The following is a 16,147-nucleotide window of genomic DNA, read 5'->3' as shown; positions in this document are numbered from 1 at the left end:
AATATGCTCAATGTCCTGGCCTGTAGCAATGAATTTCATAGATTCAGACTCTCTGGCTGAAGACATTTCTCCTTATTTCCATTCTAAAGAGTCTTCCTTTTACTCTGAGGCTGTGCCCTCGGGTCATAATCTCTCCTGCCAATGGCAACACCTTTCCCAATATCCACTCTGTCCAGGCCATTCAGTATTTTGTAAGTTTCAATTAGATCCACCCCTCATCCTTTTAAATTCCATCAAGTATTGGCCCAGAGTCCTCAAACTTTCCTCGTATCTTAAGCTTTTCGTTCCTGGGATCCTTTTCATGAATCTTCTCTGGACCCACTCGAGGGTTAGTACGTCCATACATGAGGTATGGAACCCAAAATTGAATTGAATTTATTGTCACGTGTACTGAAGCACAGTGAAAGCTTTGTCTTGCGAGCAATACAGGCAGATCACAGAGTTAAGTAGTATAGATAAGTAAATAAATAAACAGTGGCAAAAACCAGGTACAGGGGAATGTTAAGAGTATGTGAGTCCATTCAGTATTCTAACAACAGTAGGCTAGAAACGTTTTGAAACCAGCTGGTGCGTGTATTCAGGCTTCTGTACCCTCTCCCCAATGGTAGAGTTGCAGAAAAACATTGCCAGAGTGGGATGCATCTTTGAGAATCCTGGTGACATTTCCTTGACAGCAGGCCTTTTTAGATGGTAAATATGATTATAAATCACTCAGTTCCACGATCGGTCAATTAACATACCTGTAAATGACTCTTTGTCCAACATGCAAACAATCGTTTATTTTATGTTACAGCGCTAGGTTGGCAGACTCTGATTTGCCCAGAAGTCGGAAAACTTCTTGGCAATCAAAAGAATCCAACAACCTTAGAGTTTGCATAAGGTTTATATACATTAATCATCATCAGACATGGAGCATGATCGCAAAGTAACAACCAATCAATAAATGATAATACTTCATGGGGAATAACTGGAACCAATGATATTGATTAAGTTTTAATGGCTTATGTCACATTTTCACAGCTTGCAAAATGTGATTAGTATTTCCTCTACAAAGTTGCAGACATCTCGCAGCTTGCTGGTGGTTTTAGTAGTTAGTTATTTATATAGCTTTAGGCATTAGCTACACATAGTAACTACACAAGTAGTCACACATGGTCAACCATTTTGTCTGGAGCTGTTTTTGCAATTTAGTTTACCAATGCAGAAGCCATTTTGTGCAGCTCCTTTATCCATTTTGTCCTATCTCCTAGAGGCCCATATCCTCAAATATTCTAAATGTGATCTAGCCAGAGCCTTCATAAAGCCTCAGAAGTACATCCCTGTCTTTCTATTCTAGTCCTGTTGAAATAAATAGAAACAATGTATTTGCCTTCCTAATTACTGGCTCAAGTGCAACTTTCCTTTAAGAGAATTCTGGACTAGATCTCCCAGGTCCCTTTGTACTTCAGATTTTTGAATTTTCCACCAATTTATAAAATAGTCTGTGCCTCTGTTCTTCCTCCCAAAGTGCATGACCTCACTTTCCCACGTTTTATTCCATCTGCCACTTCTTTACCCACTTATCTTAACCTGTCTGAATCCTTCTGCAGCCTCCCCACCCCCTCTATACTACCTGTCCCTCTACCTATCTTTGTATCGTCTGCAAACTTAGCCAGAATGCCCTCAGTTCCTTCATCTAGATCATTAATGTATAAAGTGAAAAGTTGTGGTCCCAACACTGACCCTTGTGGAACGCCAGCAGTCACTAGCTACCCACTCTCAGCTTTCTGCCAGATAGCCAATCTTCCATCTGTGCCTCTAACACCATGGGTCTTACTCAGCAACCTCGTGTGTGGCACCTTGTCAAAGGCCTTCTGGATAAGTTAGATAACATTTGTTGGCTCTCATTGGTCTATCCTGCTTGATACCACCTCAAAACATTTTAACAGATTTGTCAGGCATGACCTCCCCTTGGTGAAACCATGCTGACCTTGCCCTGTTTTACCATGCAGTTCCAAGTATTCAGAAATCTCATCCTTCAGAATGGACTCCAAAATCTTACCAAAGACCAAGGTCGGGTACTCACCTCTGCCCCCTACTCTCTTAAACGTTTGAGATATTACTCTGTCTTCCACCGTAAAGACTGACGCAAAGTACTTATTCAGTTCCTCTGCCGTTTCTTTGTTCCCTATCACTACTGCTCCAGCATCATTGTCCAGTGACCCAATGTCCACTTCTACCTTTCTTTTTTGCCCTATATATATCTAAAAAATTCTTGCCATCTTCTTTTATATTACTGGCTAGCTTACTCTCTTTATAAAGTTCTCCTGCTTATTTCTTTTGTCATTGTCAACTGTTGGTCTTTGTAAGCTTCCTAATTGCTGCATTATCTGCTGTTGCTTTTGCTTTTATGCTGCTCCTGATTTCTCTTGTTAATCATGATTGCCTCATCTTCCCTTTAGTATGCTTTGCTTTCCTCGGGATGAATTTTTGCTGTGACCCCGAATTACTCCCAGTAACCCCTGCCATTGCTGTTACAGTTTCTTTCCTGCTAGGCTCCTCTCCCAGTCAATTCTGGTTACCTCCTCCCTCATGCCTCTGCAGTTGGCTTTATTCAACCGTACTACCATTATGTCTGATTCCACCTTCTCCCTCTAAAATTGCAGAGTAAATTCTATCATATTATTGTCACTGCGTCCAAAGTGTTCCTTCACCTTAAGCTCTGTTATCAAGTCTGCCTCATTGCACAATACAAAATCCAGAATTGCTTGTTCCTTAGTGGGAGTCAAAATGTGTGGAGCAAGAAAAGCACAGCATCTGAGGAACAGGAGAGTCGACATTCACGCAGAAGCCTTCATTTGAGCCCTAGTGGGCTCCATCACCAGCTGCTCCAAAAAACATTCTATAAATTCCTTTACATGCAATCTACTACCAACCTGATTTTCCCAGTCCACCTGCACATTGAAATCCCCCATGATCACTGTAACCTTGCCTTTTTACATGCCTTTTCTGTCTCTTGGTATATCTTGTGCCCCACATCCTGACCACTGTGTGGAGGCCTGTACATAACTCCCAAAATGGGCTTTTTATCTTTGTGGTTCCTTAGCCCAACTTACTCAGGTTCTACATCATCTGACCCTACTTCATTTCTTGCTATTGATTTAATTTCATTTCTCACTAGTAAGGCAACCCCATCCCCTTTGCCCACCTGCCTTTCTTTTTGACAGGATGTATATCCTTGAATATTCAGCTCCCAGTTCTGATCCCCTTGCAGTCACGTCTTCGTGATGCCCACCACATCATACATGCCAATTTCGATCTGCACCACAAGCTCGTTTATTTCATATGCTCTGTGCATTCAGATACAACAGCTTCAGTCCTGTATTGACTATCCCTCTTCTTGTCATCATTTATACAGTGTGCTTTAAGTTTGATTCCTAACCCATTCCAAACACTCTTGTCCTGTTTTGTGTGCTGGAGACTTTTCATTTTTCACGCAGTTGAATCCATCCCCGCAGATGTTAACCTGTTTGTTTCCCATTGGATATTATACTTCTTGGAGTTTTATAAGATCATAAGACAAAGGAGTGGAAGTAAGGACATTCGGCCCATCGAGTCCACTCCGCCATTCAATCATGGCTGATGGGTATTTCAAATCCACTTACCCGCATTCTCCCCGTAGCCCTTAATTCCTTGTGACATCAAGAATTTATCCTTCCCTTTCCCCTCCCACACAGGAAGTATTGCTTCCATGTTGACCTCATTTAGCCTGCTTCTTGCAGCATTAGGCTCTAGAATATGCTGTTCTAAGAAATTATCCCAAAACATTCTATAAATTCACAGTACATGCTACCTTTGCCCATCAGATTGAAATCTGCCATGATTATCACTGTATCTTCTGACAAAGCTTAGAGTCATAGAGATGTTCAGCACGGAAACAGACTCTTCGGTCCAACTCATCCATGTCGACCAGATATCCCAACCCAATCTAGTCCCATCTGCCAGCACCTGGCCCATACCCCTCCAAACCCTTCCTATTCATATACCCATCCAGATGCCTTTTAAATGTTGCAATTGTACTAGCCTCCACCACTTCTTCTGGCAGCTTATTCCAAACACGTACCACTCTCTGTGTGAAAAAGTTGCTCCTTAGGTCTCTTTTATATCTTACCCGTCTCACCCTAAACCTGTGCCCTCTAGTTCTGGACTCCCCAACCCCAGGGAAAATACTTTGTCTATTTATCCTATCCATGTCCCTCATGATTTTATAAACCTCTGTAAGGTCACCTCTCAGCTTCCAATACTCCAGGGAAAACAGCCCCAGCCTATTCAAACTCTTCCTATAGCTCAAATCCTCCATTCCTGGCAACATCCTTGTAAATCTTCCCTGAATACTTTCAAGTTTCACAACATCTTTCCGATAGGAAGGAGACCAGAATTGCACGCAATATTCCAACAGTGGCCTAACTAATTATACTCTTTCCTATTGTGCGTTTGCCATTAGGCACCTGAACACCACTCCCATAGTGACCTCTTGCCTTTATTATTTCTCATCCCAACCGGAACCATTTTTACATTCCAGTTTCCTGACCATATTTCATCCTTTCTATTGTGCTGATGCCATTATTAATTAGTAGAGCCACCTCTCTGCCTTTGCCAAACTTCCTGTCCTTTTTAATGTTATGTATCCTTCAGTATCAGGTCTTAAGCTATGTCATTCAGCTGCCACGACTCTGTAGTGGCTACTAAATCATCCTTACGTTTTTCTTTCTACACTATCAGTTTACTCGCTTTAATTTCAATGCTATGTGCATGCAAATTCAGAATCTTCAGTTACATCCTTTTATTATTCGTTTGATAACCTCACATTCTTGAGGTGTGGTGACAGAACTATTGTAGTTGACTCAAGTGTTTAGCACTTCTTCAAGTTTGACATTACTGAAAAAAATTGGAATTCTATTCTATTCCGATATCCAAGTCATTAATTGAATACTGCATACAAAACAACAATTGAATTTTTCTCAAAAGATTTTTATTTAAAATAAGTCATTTATAATAATTAAAAAGCCAAGCCTTGGTCTTCATCTGGTTTCACCAAGGTTTGCTGCCAATCCCATACGAAGCTGTGATTTATCTAAGATTTAAGTTTAAGGTACATTAGTAAGTTTCTGAACTGTCCACTCAACTGAACTGTCGTGACATATATTAGAAGAGACTAAACTGGTTTTGGCATTGCTCCTGGTAATTAGCTTATCTTTTCATTGAAGAAGAATGTTTCGGTAAGATCATGCAGGTCGTTCACAGAATTATACGATACAGAAAAGGCCATTTGGCCCATCACGTCTGTACTGTTAAACTGCACTAAATCTACATTAGTTCCACTAGTTCTGATTTGGCATACAAAATTCTCCTTTTGTGTAGGTCATTCTGCTATAGCATGAAGGTTGTGTACCTCTGCAACCTTGGGCTATCGAAAATCGCGCTGCACAAGATCACTAATAGAAAATCGCAATACCCATTCAGTAGAAAGTTTGCATTATCCAAACAGCATCCACAATCCATCAATTGCATAATAGCCAACTCGTGCTGATGAAACATGCATTATAGCAGAACGGCCTGTCGTTTACCTTTTGGGATTCTCGCTATTGCTATTTTGAGCCAATGTTTGATTTCCCATGTGGATGTATTAGGACTGATTTTATAGTCAACGCAGGGAGCAACTGGTGGAAATTTACAGATACACCCAGGCACATTTTCTATCCATGCAGTGTGGAAAACTGGATACGAGGGTCCTGTGATTTCCTCAGGAAGTACTGCTGACTTTGACTGCCCTCTGAAAAGATTCAGCATCTTGAGTGGCCTGGGGTTTTGAATGGTTGGGGCTGCAAGTGTGAGTTGGTGCTTCAAGAGTCACAAAGATTTCCTTGGGCGGCATGGTAGCTCAGTGGTTAGTACTGCTGCCTCACAGTGTGAGGGTTCTGGGTTTGATTCCAGCCTCGGATGACTGTGTAGAGTTTGCACATTATCCCCATGTCTGTGTGGGTTTCCTCCGGATGCTCCGGTTTCCTCCCGCAGTCCAAAGATGTGCAATTTAGGTGAATTGGCCATGCGAAATTGCCTATAGTTTTCAGGGATGAGTAAGTTAGGTGCCTTAGTCAGGAGTAAATGTAGGATAATAGAGTAGGGGAATGGGTCTGGATGGGTTACTCTTCGGAGGGTCGGTGTGAACTTGGGTTGAAGGGCCTGTTCTCACACTGTAGGGATTTCATGATTCTCTTTCATTTCATTTGTAAATTGAGGGAGGCAATGGTTAAATAGTATTAGCATTTGTAATCCAGAGACCCTGGTAACGAAATGGGGATCAGGTTTAAATCTCAGTCATGGCAGATTTTGAGATTAGAAGTCTCATAATGATCATTGGTATAAAAACACATCTGGTGCATTAAAGTGGAAGGAAGGCTGCTGTCCTTACATGGTGTATAAATGGCCTAGCAAGCTGTTCAGTTGTATAAATCTGTAAAAAGTCTCATAAAGGAATGAAAACTGGCATCCACTAAGGAACCGGAAATGATAAATAACAAACCTGTTACAAAGACCGATTATCAACATCTGGAGCTCGTGCCAAAATTAGAAGATCTGTCTCACAGACTAGTGAAACAATAGCCTGTCAGTCATACTCTAAGAATTATACCTTACAATGCCTCTAATACCATCTATGGGTTTGGACTTTTCCAGCAGTGACAGATCCAGAAGAGATGGTGGAAAATTAATGTACAGTCAGGAGGGGGTTACCCTGCAAGTTTTGTCCACAAAAAGTTGGACAACTCCAACCAGGTCAAATATTGCCTTTTCTACATTTGATTAACTAAAGTGACAGAAAATATCATCGATAGTGCTATCAAATAGAATTTGCTTAGCAATAAACTGAGCATCAATGAGAAAGTCGAGTTCTGCCAGGACTACTCAGCTCCTGGATTAATTACAGCTTTGATTCAAATGTGGACAACTGAGCTAAATTTCAGAAGTGAGATGTCCTTGACATCAAGGCCACTTCTGATTGATTGTGGCACCAAGGAGTCTAACAAAACTAGAATCACTGGTAATTGCTTTGCTAATCGGATTCATACCAGCCACAAAGGAAGATGGTTGTAGTTGTTGGAGTTCAATCGTCTCAGCCCCATGTTGTTGGAGGTCAGTTGTCTCAGCTCCAGAACATCTCCAGGAGTTCAAGGCATTGTCCTTGGCCCAGCCATCTTTCACTGCTTCATCAACGACCTTTCCTCCATCATTAGATCATTGATGATTGCACAATTTTAGCCCCACTTTTGACTTTTCATTTCAACCCCTCATCAACTTTTCTAGTCACATCCTCAAAGAATTCGATAAGGTTTGTGAGGCATGACCTGCCCCTCAAGTTTGGACTGACAAGTGGCAAGTAACAAGTGCCAGACAATGATCATTACCAACAAGAAAGAATTTAATAATCAATTGCCCCTTGGCATTCAATAGCTTTACAATCGCTGAATCTCCCACTGTCAGCATCCTGGGGAGGATTACTGTTGACCAGAAATTTAACTGGACGCACCATATAAATATTGTGACTACAAAGGAAAACCAGAGGATAGACAGCTAACGAGCCACTTCAATTTTTGTGTCTGCTTCAGGTAATAGGGTGTGCGCTATAATCTCACCCCAAATCTCTATTCAATTTCTCTCGATGTTCTGGGGAGTTCAAGAGCCTATAAATATATTTTAGTTTGAAATCTTTTGTTAATTTGTGATTTAGTAGTCCCTTCTGGGTTCTCGAGTAAGTTAATTCAAATATAAAAGAACAGGTTGCTTCAGCTAAATATACACTTCAAATATGATACAAAGGGTCAAAATAACTACAAATCTAATCACAGACCACAAAAAATAGGACTAAGCCATTGCTAGTCTAACATTCCTCATGTTCACTTTCCTGCCCTTACTCCAAATTCTAAATTCTGTCTCCTTCTGAACTTGGTACACTGCATTCCCAAAGGTGCAACCCTGAACTTGGTATCAAACCTGCTGAGAAGGGTGGTGCAGTTGTCATCTGGTGTGCAGACCTAGACCTGGCAAAGGCTGAGTGCCACCTCTGAGAACTTCTCCCTTTCTCTCTTCTACCCCCCCCCCCCAAAATCGATCATGAGCCAAACATATAACTTCTCCAGACCTCATCTTCTCCCAAGATCACCCCCCCCCCCCCCCACCACAGCTTCCCACCTCATGGTGCCCCAGACCCACACAGCCTGCTTCTAACTCCTTCCCAAAATTCATACACAACTGCCCTGGCAAATCCATTGTTTCAGCTTGATTATGTGCCATTGAACTTATTCCTTCCTATCTTGACTACATTTTTCCCCATATGTACAGTCTCTTCCTATTTACATTGGCGATTCTTCTGATGTGGTTCCTTAATTTCTAATTTTCAGATCCAGTCCAATCCATCGATACATCCATCATTATCAGGATGGTCTGAAGGCTCTCCACTTCTTCCTTGAAGTTGTCCAGCATTCTCTATTGTTTCAGATTTCCAGCATCTGCAATATTTTGTTTTTAATCCAAATTCTCTATGTCTCTTACAGATTTTGTAGAAAGTGATTATTTTCTCCTAAGTTAAAATGGGTGGCACCGTGGCTAGCACTGCTGCCTCACAGCGCCAGAGACCCGGGTTCAATTCCCGCCTCAGGCGACTGACTGTGTGGAGTTTGCACGTTCTCCCAGTCTCTGCGTGGATTTCCTCCGGGTGCTCCGGTTTCCTCCCACAGTCCAAAAATGTGCAGGTCAGGTGAATTGGCTATGCTAAATTGCCCGTAGTGTTAGGTAAGGGGTAATGTAGGGTATGGGTGGGTTGCGCTTCGGCGGGGCAGTGTGGACTTGTTAGGCCGTAGGGCCTGTTTCCACACTGTAAGTAATCTAATCTAATCTAAAAGGCTAAGACATTTTAAAATATAAAACTATGGCATGATCTAAAGCTTTTACATGTGCAATAGGCTTTGAAGGGAATACAGCTGATAAGTGCCAAATCACTCTCCAAAACCTAGCTTATTTTCACAGCATCTACTTTGACTATTGTAGAATAAAATGGCACCATAATAATCTTGTAATTGAGTCATAAACTATAATAGTGGGTGTCTTACATTATCTGTTCTGTAGTAAAACCATAAAACTATGACCTTACTTTGGCCTGAGGCAATATGTCATATTTCACTTAGCGTACAGAAATACAGATATAAATAGAGGCCCAAATTGTGGTGTCTTATGTTGACCACAAAGAAATAATACAATATTAATACCTCACTTGCTTGTGCATTATTTATAATCAAACTATAATCGTTGAAATAAAACTCAATCCTGTAAGTTCAATAACATAACCATTTGTAAATCAATCCTGGACATTTGTTATTTTTACTTTTAATTCAGAAGTTTCCCTTTAAGAATTTGCCTGCAGAAAACTGTTAAATACCTTTTACTTACTAGGCATTCCTCAGTCCAGAAAACTCAGAAGAACCTTACTTGGATGGTATTGGTTACAACTGTGTGGCTCCAGGGAAACGGTTCATGCCTATGGACAACTTGTCAGGAGGAGAAAAGTCAGTGGCAGCATTAGCATTGCTTTTTGCTATTCACAGGTAAATGACGATTGTCTAATTTATTTGTAATTTAAAGCAACATTATCTCATCATCATATGTAGTTAGGTCAGTGAATTTCCAAAATATTGAAAGAACCGCATTTAATCCAAAGTCCATGCTGATTTTTGATGCATATATTCTTGTTCATCTAACTCCTATCCATATAATGTAATCCTTCATATATCATATGATTATCTAACGTCCCTTTGAATATACCAGTGCGTTTTACTCAACACTGTCAATAGTGAAAAGCAGAGTCGATATGGCTTTATGGAAGGGAAATCATGTCTGACTAATTTAGTAGAGTCTTTGAGGAAGTCTCAACCCGAAAGGATAGAAGGGATTTAGTAAATGTGTAGTATTTGGACTTTCAGAAGATATACTTCACAAAAGGTTAAGTCATAAGAGTCCATGGTGTTGGAAGTATATTGGCATGGATAGAGATTGGCTAATGGGCAGGAAACAATGAGTGGGGATAGGGCTACCTTTTCAGGTTGGTAAGCTGTGATCAGTGGGTTTTGTTATAGACCAGACTATACTCTCATTTCCCCCCCCCCCCCCCCAAAACATCTACTCTCCTGCTCCTTGGAGGCTGCCTGGCCTGCTGTGCTTTTCCAAGCGCCACAGTTTTCAACTCTGACTATTCAGCATCTGCAGTCCTCACTTTCTTACAGTCTATTTCAGTCCGTTTATTATTGCCACTGAATACCACCATCGTCCTTCATCAAAATCGCAATAACATCAATAATTATGTTCTTACATCCTGCCACAAGTATCATTTTCAAATTGAATGGCTGCAATTATAAGGTCCGTCTAAACCGTCTGAAATTTTTGTCCTTAAATTTCTCCAAAAACTTTATTGGATGATGATCAGTACATACAATTGTCTTAGACACAGTACAAATGTTGAAATGGTGTCACACCAACACCAAGCTCAAGGTTTTCTTCTCAATTATGGAATATTTCTGTTGACAATTATCCAGTTTTCTGGAAAAATGCCCAAAGGTCTATTTTGTAGTCTTCTTCTAAGAATAATCCTCCACTGTCAACATCCTTGAGTTTACCATTGACCAAAAACTCAACTGGCCTCACCAGTTGACTACAAGAGCAGGTCAGAGACTAGGGATACTGCGACGAGTAACTCACCTCCTGACACCCCAAAGTCTATGCTGTAACCAGTAACACAGTCTCCTTTTGCTTTCCTTCGCTATGAAAATACCTTTTAAGCATCTTGACATGATATACACTGTGAGATTTCTTTCTATCTGGAATTCTTATCAAATAACTCACCTCACTCAATTTCTTTCCAGTTTGATAATGCCCACCCACCCTTGCTTTGAAGTGTTCACCTACCACTGCAAGTAACACTAACACTTTATCCTCCACTAGCAAAATTGCAAATTTTTGATTTCTTCTCGGCTTCCTGTTTCATCAAATGCTGTGATACTTTTAAATGCTGTCTAGCCAACTCAGCTGCTCTATTTAATCTTCCCATAAAATTTGGCACATTGTCCAAATGTGTGGTTTCTGAACTCTGACTCACCAATTTCTCCTTAATTAATTTCAGTGGTTCTCACACCTCATGCCCAAAACACTTATTCAAATGGACTGAATTTGGTAAATTCATTTGGTGCATCCCTATGAATTTCAAAATTGTAGAAATAGAATTTCTTCATCCCAATCTCTGGATAGACTATAAGCCCTTAACATGGTCTTTATAGTTTTATTGCCACTGTTCTAAAGCTTCCTATGATTCTGGATGGTATGCAGTGGATTTGGATTGCTTTATTCCCAAGCTATCCATAATTTCCTTCAATAATTTTAATGTAAAATTTGACCCTTGATCTGATTGTATCTCTGTGGGTAATCTGTATCTAGTAAAATAATTTGAATAACTCTTTTACAATTATTTTAGCTGTGATACTGCAAAATGGAATGGCGTCTGTTCCATTTGACACATCCATTATGGTCAGCACATACTGATTTCCACTTTTTTTGGGTAGAGAGCCCGTGCATTCAATTAAGACGTCAAATGCAGGAATGCGTATTAAGGGTGCTAGTTTTATCACTGCCTGAGGTTTTCCAATTACCTGACACGTATGACATGTCTGGCAAAATTCAACCATATCCTTATGCAGTCCAGGTCAAAAAATATGTTTTTGGATTTTGACTTGAGCATTCCTTACTCCCAAATGATTTCTACTGCAACACCTCCTTTCTATAACCCACCGGTAATACAACTAATAGAGTTATATAGTTGTATAGCACGGAGACAGGCCCTTTGGCCCAAACTGGTCCATGCGACCAAAATGTCTATCAGCGCAAGCCCGTTTCCCTTGGCCCATATTCTTATAAACCTTTCCTATCCATATATTTGTCCAAATCCCCTTTAAATGTTTTTAATGTACCTGCCTCAACCACTTCCACTGGCATCTCGTTCCATATGCATACCACTCTCTGTGTAAAAAAAGTTGTCCCTTAGGTTTCCTTTTATTCTTTTCCCTCTGACCTTAAACTGGTGACCTCTAGTCCTTGATGCCCCAGCCCTGGGAAAAAGACTGAGTGCCTTCACCCTATCCATGCCTCTCATAATACTATACAATTCTCCCTCAGTTTCCTATGCTCTAAAGAAAAAAGTCGTAACTTGTCCAACCTCTCGCTGTTGAGTCCTGGCAACATCTTGTAAATTTCTTCTGCACTCTCCAATTTAATAGCATCCTTCCTAGCCAGGTGACCAAAACTGAACACAATATTCCAAATGTGGCCTCACTGCAACATAACTTCCCAATTTATGTACTCAGTGCCCTGACTGATTAAGGCCAGTGTGCCAAAAGCCTTCTTCACTGCCCTGTCTACCTGTGACTCTACTTTCAGAGAACCATGCACCTGAATTCCATGATCCCTCTGTTCCCCTACACTCCTTAAGGCATTACCATTCACCATGAAATTCCTACGTTGATTTGACTTTCCAAAATGTAAGACTTCACACTTACCTATATTAAACTTAATTTGCCATTTCTCGACCCACTTCCCCAGCTGATCAAGGTCCTGCTGCAATTACTGATAATCTTCCTTACTGTCCATGATACTGCCTATTTTAATGTCATTTGCAAACTTGCTAATCATGCCTTGTACATTTTCATCCAAATCATTGATATACATAACAGACAGTAATGGGCCCAGCACTGACCCCTGAGGTACACCACTAGTTCCGGGCCTCCAGCGTGACAAGCATCCTTCCACTATTGCTCTATGCTTTCTACCATCAAGCTATTGTGTATCCAATTTGCTAGCACGCCCTGGATTCCATGCAATTTAACCTTCCAGAGCAGCCTACGATATGGAACCTTATCAAAGGCCTTACTGAAATCCATATAGACTATGTCTACCACCCTGTCCTTGTCAATATTCCTGGTCACTTCATCTTCTCACTTTAATCTTGATGAACTTCTGTCCATTTCTCATCTACCTGAATTTGTGACGGTTTCCATTTCTTCGTGAAGACGTCATTTTTAAGAAAGCAATATTCTTAGCTGCTCTCAGATTCATTTTCAGTGTAAGATTTTTGATACATCTACTCCAGTTTTCCATCTTTCTGTCATAATTCAGTTAATATCTCCAAACAAAAATGTTCTTGCTTTTTCCACACCATTTGATCAAGCGTAGTCTGACAACTGAACTTCAATTTCCTTATCTTTATTCTTTGATTTTTTTTCCTCCTACTTTAACCTAAAGCTTTGTGACCTTGATACCACACAGTCAGGAAAAATCCCAAGGTATACTTCCTGTAATACCTTTGTCTGATTTTCCAGTGGCTTATCAACCACAGTAGTTATCACTCCCACATGTGATCCAGTTATGTCATTACCAAAGACAAATTGTATTCCTGGAACCAAGAATTTTTCTACTACTCCTACTACCACTTCTCCATTTCTCACTAGATTCTCCAACCTCATTTTATATAATGGAAAACTTCTCACCTCATCATGAATTCCACGTTTTACCGCTTTTTCTGGCAACACTCCATCTGAGTTACATCTCTCTCATTACTCATCATCAAAATTTGCCAAGCTCCTATATCTCTTAAAATGTAAATTACTTTACCTGCTACTCATGGCATGTACACGTAAACTGTACCCTTGCAAGTAAATTCTTTAAGGACATCTGACACTTCCCTCTCAACCAACCCCTGGTGTGGTTGTATATTCTGTTGCATTTTTTTGAGCTTTAACTGTGCTTTCCTTTACCATTTCAACAAAACTCGCTGGCTTATCCTGTGTTCCCACATTCGTCTTCCTAATGCTTTTTTTAAATCACCAAAACTATGACTTAATGTGGCCTATTTTATCACAGTGAAAACACCTGAGTTTTTTTACTTCTCTTTCCCCCTCATGGGTTTCCTTTTTACCCTGTGGTAAACTTTTTTTGCTATCTTCAATCTCATTTTCCCTTAGCACCGGAGGGTTTCTCTTTTCCCCAGTTTCTATCCCTCGCGAACTGAAATTGATGTTGGAAGCCAGACTTCAATTTATGAGTCACTGATGCAAAATATTCTTTTAGTATCTGTCCCATCTCCTGCAGTTCCATACATTGGCAGCCTTGCTGATCTTTAAGAGGCTCAATTCTCTCCCTAGTTATACTTTTCTCCTTAATATATTTGTAGAATCCATATGGATTCTCCTTAACCCTATTTGCCAAAGCTCTCTCATGTGTGGCCTAACGTCTTAGACAGCTCCATCATAACCTTTCTTCTGTGTATTCAGTGCCTTGACTAATAAAGGCAAGTATTCCTTCTGTTTCCTTAATAACCTTATCTATCCTTTCTGTTGTTTTCAATGATCACTGGACATGCTTTGAACTGCTGATCTATTAGTTGCTTAGGTATTCAGCATTCTTCATTGGGAAAAAATTGTGGCATAGTCAGCCAGGTGGATCTCATAGAACATGATTTTCCTGATTGGGGCTGTTAACCTGGTCCAATCAGGGATTCATGGCTTACGGATAAGAACAGGAGTGTCAGGGAGTGGAGTGCATTATTACCCCCTCCAACTCTATTTTGATTTAGTCCTTGCCCTCCCCTTCACTGTTTAATCATATAGCATTGCCTTTTTTGTGAAGGGCAGTGCTTGTCACTGGCCACCCGGGTGTTTTCCTATCTTCCTGGTGGTGGAAATTGAATAAAGATTGGTGCACTTTGTGTCTTTCACTGTGTCTCACACCTGCACACACACACCATGGGTGCTGGGGAAAAAATAAGCACTACCGCACTTAGGTGGTAGTGTGGGGGTTAATAAAAAAAAAAAGAAACAAGAAAGAAATGGGGAAAAAAAAAATAAATAAATAGGGATTCACACAGCACTGCCCTTTGATGGGAAAGGCACTGCTGGTCACAGGCCACTTGGGTGTTTGTGCAAGGACTAAAAAAGAAAAAAAAAAAGAACAGGAGTGTCAGGGAGTGGAGTGCATTATTACCCCCTCCAACTCTATTTTGATTTAGTCCTTGCCCTCCCCTTCACTGTTTAATCATATAGCATTGCCTTTTTTGTGAAGGGCAGTGCTTGTCACTGGCCACTCGGGTGTTTTCCTATCTTCCTGGTGATGGAAATTGAATAAAGATTCGTACACCTTGTGTCTCTCACTGTGTCTCACACCTGCACACACACACACCATGGGTGCTGGGGAAATAAAATATGCACTACCGCAGTTAGGCGGTAGTGTGGGGGTTAAATAAAATAAAAGAACGGAGAAAAATAAATAAATAAACAGGAGTGTAAGGGCACAAAAGAACAAAAAAAGAACAGGAGTGTCAGAGGTTTACTCTGAGCACTGGCTGAGGAAGCCGGACCAGTGTCAAGCACTGTGCATGTGTAAATTAAGGGTGACTTGGTGATGGGATACCGGCCTCTGTGGAGTTACTTCAGTGGCGACAGTGGCAAAACATGCTCCTGAAGAAATTCAATCGCAACAGTCTTTGAGTTCGGGTAAACATTTCTGCATTGTGCTATTATGATGGTTGGAAGATCGCTGTTGTAACCCCCTTGTTCAAGAAAGGATCGACAAAAGATGGAAAATTATAGGCCAATTAGCCTAACCTCGGTTGTTGGTAAAATTCTAGAATCCATCATTAAGGGTGAGGTTTCTAAATTCTTGGAAGTGCAGAGTCAGATTAGAACAAGTCAACATGGATTTAGTAAGGGGAGGTAGTGCCTGATAAACCTGTTGGAATTCTTTGAAGAGGTGACAAGTAGGTTAGACCAGGGAAACCCAGTGGATGTGGTCTATCTAGACTTCCAAAAGGCCTTTGATAAGGTGCCACACAGGAGGCTGCTGAGCAAGGTGTTCAAGGTAAGCTACTGGTATGGATTGAGGACTGGCTGTCTGACAGAAGGCAGAGAGTTGGGATAAAAGGTTCTTTTTCGGAATGGCAGCCGGTAATAAGCGGTGTCCCGCAGGGTTCAGTGTTGGGGCCGCAGCTGTTCATGTTATATATTAATGATTTGGATGAAGGTAC

General features: G+C 40.8%; 1 protein-coding gene across 1 annotated transcript in view; it reads left to right on the top strand.

Moving 5' to 3' along the window:
- Window positions 1-16,147, top strand: part of LOC122559576 (structural maintenance of chromosomes protein 1B-like) — a 143,442-nt gene that overhangs the window by 109,785 nt on the left and 17,510 nt on the right. The window contains exon 22 of the mRNA XM_043709282.2: window positions 9,484-9,635. Coding sequence (XP_043565217.2) covers window positions 9,484-9,635 — 152 coding nt within the window. The remainder of the gene's footprint in view (window positions 1-9,483; window positions 9,636-16,147) is intronic.

This window comes from Chiloscyllium plagiosum, unplaced genomic scaffold (genome assembly GCF_037043375.1).
Source record: "Chiloscyllium plagiosum isolate Xiang-an unplaced genomic scaffold, Cpla_swu_hap1 HiC_scaffold_19, whole genome shotgun sequence".
NCBI classification, from domain to species: Eukaryota; Metazoa; Chordata; class Chondrichthyes; order Orectolobiformes; family Hemiscylliidae; genus Chiloscyllium; species Chiloscyllium plagiosum.
The sequence above is the reverse complement of the archived record's forward strand: the minus strand, read 5'-3'. Positions and strand labels throughout refer to the sequence as shown.